Below are 6,000 nucleotides of genomic sequence, written 5' to 3' on the forward strand. Positions count from 1 at the left end.
GAATCATGTATGTATAAGACAACTAACATGAAAACGTATTGCATACTGAAGGTGAACGTATGCAGAGTTGGCATACACATACTGTACAGAAAAACCGAGATAATGAGGGCATGGTGACAGGTAAACTGGCAACTGCGCTGGGCAGGTAGTGACTTGTGGCTTAATTGCACCTTGAGGAGTGATATGCCGTATGTATGTATGCAGACACTTTCTGCCGAGTGGTGGTATTCGGCATTGACCTGTATTAGTGGGCGGGTACCCGGGGGGTCGAGGGCACGCCCACGGTTCACCTGTGACACCTGGCTTGGTGGAGATCACGCTGTCAGGACGCGTCGAGCACATTCTTTAACTTGAGAACCAGGCCCCCTTAGATAAGCCACACATACACGTAGACTGACACTAAATGCAAACAATAGATGTTTCAACACTAAACTAAAACTAAACCCACGTTTCAAGCCTGTACAGTTATTCTGAAACATGTCTAAAAATACTATTTAGATGAGACGTAAGGAAACGGAGGAGGAAGGTGAAACCTAGTATACCTCTCTCTCTCTCTCTCTCTCTCTCTCTCTCTCTCTCTCTCTCTCTCTCTCTCTCTCTCTCTCTCTCCTCCTCCTCATTTCCACAGAGTGGCAGCGCTGGCATAGCATCGTTCAGACTATCCTGAGCAGCGGGGAACCAGCTGCGATAGCTTGCCTGTGCGTACCTCAGATCCCTCCGGGCCGTCATAGCCGGTAGGCGGCACAGCGCCAGCGCAAGACAGTGCTATTTTCTGACACGACCTAAATTATTTCAGCTGTAAACGCGTAACCTAATTCTTCCATCTCTTGCTTTATTCCTCTTTAGGTGAACCAACCCCCCCATCAACAGTGGATATATTACTCGGGAGACCTGCACTCATCCTGAGCACGGAGTGACATTCAGTTGTTTTTGGGGAAAAATAAAATAAAGCTTCTGCGCTGTCCACATCGGCCCCTCGGAGTGGAAAGAGACGGGACATCTGCGCTGTAAAGAGTCGCTCCTGTGCCGTGCAGCAGTGCGCGGAGAGCAGCCACAGACTCAGCAGACGCACTAAAAGGGCAGGAGGAATATAAGAAGGTGGAGGATATTTTACGCACAGCAGCACTCAGTAGCCCTGTCTGACACGCGGCCACTTATTCGGAGTCTCCTGTTCCTTTTAGGACTCAACACAGTCGCTTCGCCTCTTGGTCGGATTTGCACTTGACTAAGTCTGAATACAGCAGTCGTCTGGGATGGATTCCTTCATCATAGCGGCTCTGGCACTGTGCTCTCTTACGGCACCAGCCTATGGGGACAAAGGGACCAGCAAAGCCCGGAGTTGTTCGGATATCAGGCAGTTTTATAGCGGGAAAGGATTCGCTCTGGATGGTGTCCCTCAGTCTGAAATATCAGGTAAGCTTCTTTAAAATACATCCTGACCAAAGTCAGTTGAAGTCATGTTGTGCACACACTTTCTGTGGACCAAATATGAACCCAACACACTTTCAGGATCTACCTGCCCAAATAGGATACAACATTTTGTTTAGATTATGCCATACAAGGTTCAGCCTATGGATTCAACACACTGTGGAGCACCATGCAGTTGCTATAAACTCATTACTACTGAGAGCCATGGTCCCTCTGCAAGTCCCCCTAGGAATGTTAGTCTATTTTGGGGCCAAAGTCGCACCTGCAATAGCACCATTTATTGTACAAGTGTTGGTGTGTGTTGTCTAAATCCGACCTATCCCGTAGAAATGAATGATCCTGATAATGATCACTGTAGTTTCTGTGCATTTGGTCCACAAACTGTAACTTTAAAATGTGTCATTTTTAACCAAAAAGCATAACAAGATGTGGTTTTGTTTTTTGTTTTGTCATGAGAGTGAGCAAACCCTCCTCCTTGTGTATCTTTGTACCTTTTAAACCTGTAGCCACATTCATTTCATGTCACGTGGTAAGGCAGTGTACCAAAGCTGTCAGCTATTTCTCAAGATGACACACTGCTTTGAAAAGATATTAAGATGACAGACATGTCACAGACAATCTGGCTGTTTGATCCCTGATTAGAAATATGAGAAAGTCCCTTAAAATTCTCTCAAGTGACATTTTTAGAAACACAGATGCAGGTACAGCAACTCTCTTTCTGTTCTTGTTTCTCAGTATCCCTTTCACTTAGCTGGTACTTCAGAAGACACTCCCCAATCTTTCCTCTTCTTTAAGCTCTCTGGTCTTTGTGAGTGTGATTTCTTTCATATAGATTGCCAGACAGTCACTTGACTGTGAGCCGTAACCACACACATATGATGTTGCTCAGTGTGTCATTCATGGTCTGATGTCAGACAGTCACAAGCCCCTCTGCAGTTCAGATGATTACACGTGTGCCTTCTCTGGAATTCAGTGCAACGCTTTCACGCACATGGACATGCATATGCATTTGACGCACACACACACACACACACACACACACACACACACACACACACACACACACACACACACACACACACACACACACACACACACACACACACACACACACACACGCACAGAGTTTACTGCAATTTCAGGTTCTACAGTTACAGTATCATCAGTACATGCATGGACATGACAGAGACTGGGATTGTGCATGCTTACACAATCACTTTGCTGTGCACAGATTAAGAGGAAATATAAATCAATTTTGAAGTTCCATACATTGTATATCATTGTCCCCAAACTCTCAAATTTGTGGATGTGGACATCTTTATCCCAAAAGTAAAGAGCAGAAAGTACAACAGAAATATCTGAAGTAACCTACAGCCTTTTACCAACAAGAAATGAGCGTGGACGTGCGCAACGATTCTTACTGTAACACTGCCACAGTCCCTCCCTATCTGATAACATACCCTTTCCTCGAAAAGCCCCTCCAGACTCTGCGTCAGTCACCTCTATGTGGTCCAATTTATTTCCCACAGATTGTTACTCTTCCGAGAGTAGATCAACTCTTCTCCCCTGTGAAGATGTCCATTAGCACAGGCCGAATGATCACTGACTGAGACATACATGGGTGACTTTCTGCAATATTCATCCAAAGGTCACACACTCAGGAAGATCCAAAAGAAGAAAGTGCCCTATTTTCTGAATATATATGAGCTGTAACACAGCACATCGTGGTTTCAGAAAGAGCATTTGTCATGACAAAAGTAGTATATAATATGGTGGTGCGGGTTTTGCTCTCCATTCTACAGATTTCAGGTGTTTCCTCGTGACTATCTAGAGCTGCCACTAAGATCCATAAACAGAGTATTAAGAGCGCGCTTACGAGAAACATGATATCCGAATCAAAGATATACAGTAGATCTTTCCAAGTGATTGCATTGATAGGATAGGAGAGATTATAAGATTTGAGGGTGGGGTGGTAATGTGATGAAACTGTTAGCTCATGTCCTCACGCCATACATCATGAGGTAGTGAAGGCCAAATAGTAACTGGACACTTCTAATTTAATTGATTGACCATACTGCATAAATCATTTGACAGAATTAATGCCAGCCCTGGTCCCTTAGAAATCCCCTTTTCTTCCAAATGTCTGTAATCCATAATGCTTTAAAGATAAAAATCTGTCTTGTCATGACACCACCTATTCTTCTTGTTTCAATCAATGATGTGGAGCTTACTTAAGTCTGGGGTCAGTGCATTCTCAGTAAGAGAGAAAATAAGGGAGTGAGAATGACACTGGCACAGAGTGCCAGAAGGAGATAGATAGAGCACTGAGAGAGAAAGAGAGAGATGCAGAGGTGGATAGATGTGACATAGAAAAAGAGATAGTGGAAATGGGAGACTTGGCTCGGACAATATTTCTCCCCATGTGCCACTCTTTTGGCTCTCAAGCATAAATAATTGCTCATTCGCTCCAGTCTGGCATTTTAAACACTTAAGTAAAATATGACAGCTTTAATTCATGCCTCCAAATTATGAGCCACTTGAATTTTGTGCATTTTCCCTGACATTTGCAGAAGGATATTTCCTGCTGTGACACCAGGGCTTGATCAACTTAATGTATCAGCTGGCCCTGACTCAAGGTCACATGCTGAGTATATCATCCCAATTCTGTCTGCGAGGACAATGTGACAATATGCATCTATGTTCAGTCACAGCACTTTCAAATCCTTTTCAAGGCTCCTGCACAATAATATGAAAAGAGCTAAAAAAAATCATGGCACACAAACTTACAGATATATTTATGAACTTATCATTAAAGTTAATTTTAGATGCACAAACTTGTATAATGTAACAAATTTAAATAAAGTCTCAACAATGTCTGCAAGTAATATTCTCTTAAACAAGTTGTTAATGTTCCTAAGCTAATGTGGTTTCCTTTTTAATTAAATTCCAACAGTTTGGGTTTAAAATATATACTTTTTACTTTTATACCTCTGCTCCTTCCAGTTAAGTAGGTACTTTTATGCCCCCCCCCCTCCCCCCATCCCACATCACAGCCTGTTTGATTAAGCTCAGTCAGCAGTGAAAGAAGATTCCTAGATATTGCTTTCACATTGATACGGCTCATATAACAACTTGGATAGTCCCCTGTTCTTTAATTATTTTCCCTAGAGAAAAAAGAAGCCACACGGAAGAAAGCTATTGAGTTAAGGGTGAGCTGTTTGTTATTGTGTTGAAGTGGTGTTTACTGGACCATGGGAAGCAGTATCAGTTGAGCAGAAATGAAAAGCGATGGTTCGCAAGAAATCAAAATGAGTGTGATGATGCTGGTTTAACTCCATCCAGTGTAATCACGTACAGCTTTTCTGTTGGTATTCACCAAAAATGGATGATTGATTTTTTTATGAGGCTCATCCGTCTCCTCCCTGCACTGCCCTCTCTCTGTCCCAGCCCATCATTACAGTCTTGATAATTTTTTTTCATTCTTTATCTCCCTCTCTCTCTTTCTCTCTCTCTCTGTCTGTCTCTCTCTCTCTCTGTCTCTCTCTCTCATCAGCTCTTAAAGAGAGAGGCGCCAGACGCTCTTTGAAAGCAGCTGGCAGTCAATGAGTGTTAGATGCTCAGTGACATATAAGCCTATACAAAGAGACAAGCTGCATGAGACATCTGCAGGGAGGCTGGTCACATTTTTGGTATGGCATTGGTGTTTCCCATGCTGTATTTGTGTTGTTGTTGATTGCTTGTTGCTACAGGCTGACTGTGAGTCTCTCAGTGCTCTGAAGTGTCATCTCTAACCAGTGTTTGGCTAATGATACAGCGGGACTGCTGCTCACCAGGCTTGCTAGGAACTGTTGTTGACTGGCTTGTGGCAGGAATATGGGCTGATCAGTATGGTAGCCCACAGCGAAAAAGTATGGGAATATTTTGAACTCAGCAGTTTGACTGGGAATTTGGGTATGAAATGTGTAATAGCAGCGTTGTAGCTGAAGCAGGAGTTCTCACACACTGGGTAGGAAACCTCCCCAGGCAACTCTCTCACCTCTTTGACTTTGGGTAATGAGAAGATAATGGATGCTTGTGTGTTTGCTGCCCCCTACACAACTTTCCAGCCAGAGGTTAAATTGAGATCCGATGTCAGAATAAAACATAGCTGCTCGGCCTGGGAGACGCTGCAAATCCATCAACAAAACAGCTAAAATATAAAGGAGTGATATCCAGTTGACTTTTGCCCTCATTGGTATACAAGCACCCAACCCTCAGAGTCTGCATGGTTGATAATCCTAATGGCCCATCTACTTGTGTGACCGTGGTCCAGAGTAAAAATGCAGACCATCTGCAATGTTATATGTATTTTAAGATCTTAATCACTCTGGATTATTTATATATATGATTATAAATATAGTCACAGTGTTATCAGTTATTAAGTAACCTTCTAGTACTAACATGTTAACAGTATGACTGATCTAACTTGTTGGTTTCTTTGCCTGTGCAGCCCTGTTTTGAACCCACACTTGGCAATCTCACTAGGTCAGACATTATACAGTTTTAGTCGGAAGGCCATTACATAGACGTACA

General features: G+C 43.1%; 1 protein-coding gene across 1 annotated transcript in view; it reads left to right on the forward strand.

The window, feature by feature from the left end:
- Positions 1 to 625: 625 nt before the first annotated feature.
- gpc1b (glypican 1b) overlaps positions 626 to 6,000 on the forward strand; it is a 71,807-nt gene continuing 66,432 nt past the window's right edge. Inside the window, exons 1-2 of the mRNA XM_083928241.1 lie at positions 626 to 734; positions 847 to 1,413. Of these exons, the coding sequence (XP_083784367.1) occupies positions 1,254 to 1,413 (160 nt within the window). The 5' untranslated portion in view covers positions 626 to 734; positions 847 to 1,253. The remainder of the gene's footprint in view (positions 735 to 846; positions 1,414 to 6,000) is intronic.

The sequence above is a fragment of the Echiichthys vipera genome (genome assembly GCF_963691815.1).
Source record: "Echiichthys vipera genome assembly, chromosome: 15".
Taxonomy (NCBI): Eukaryota; Metazoa; Chordata; class Actinopteri; order Perciformes; family Trachinidae; genus Echiichthys; species Echiichthys vipera.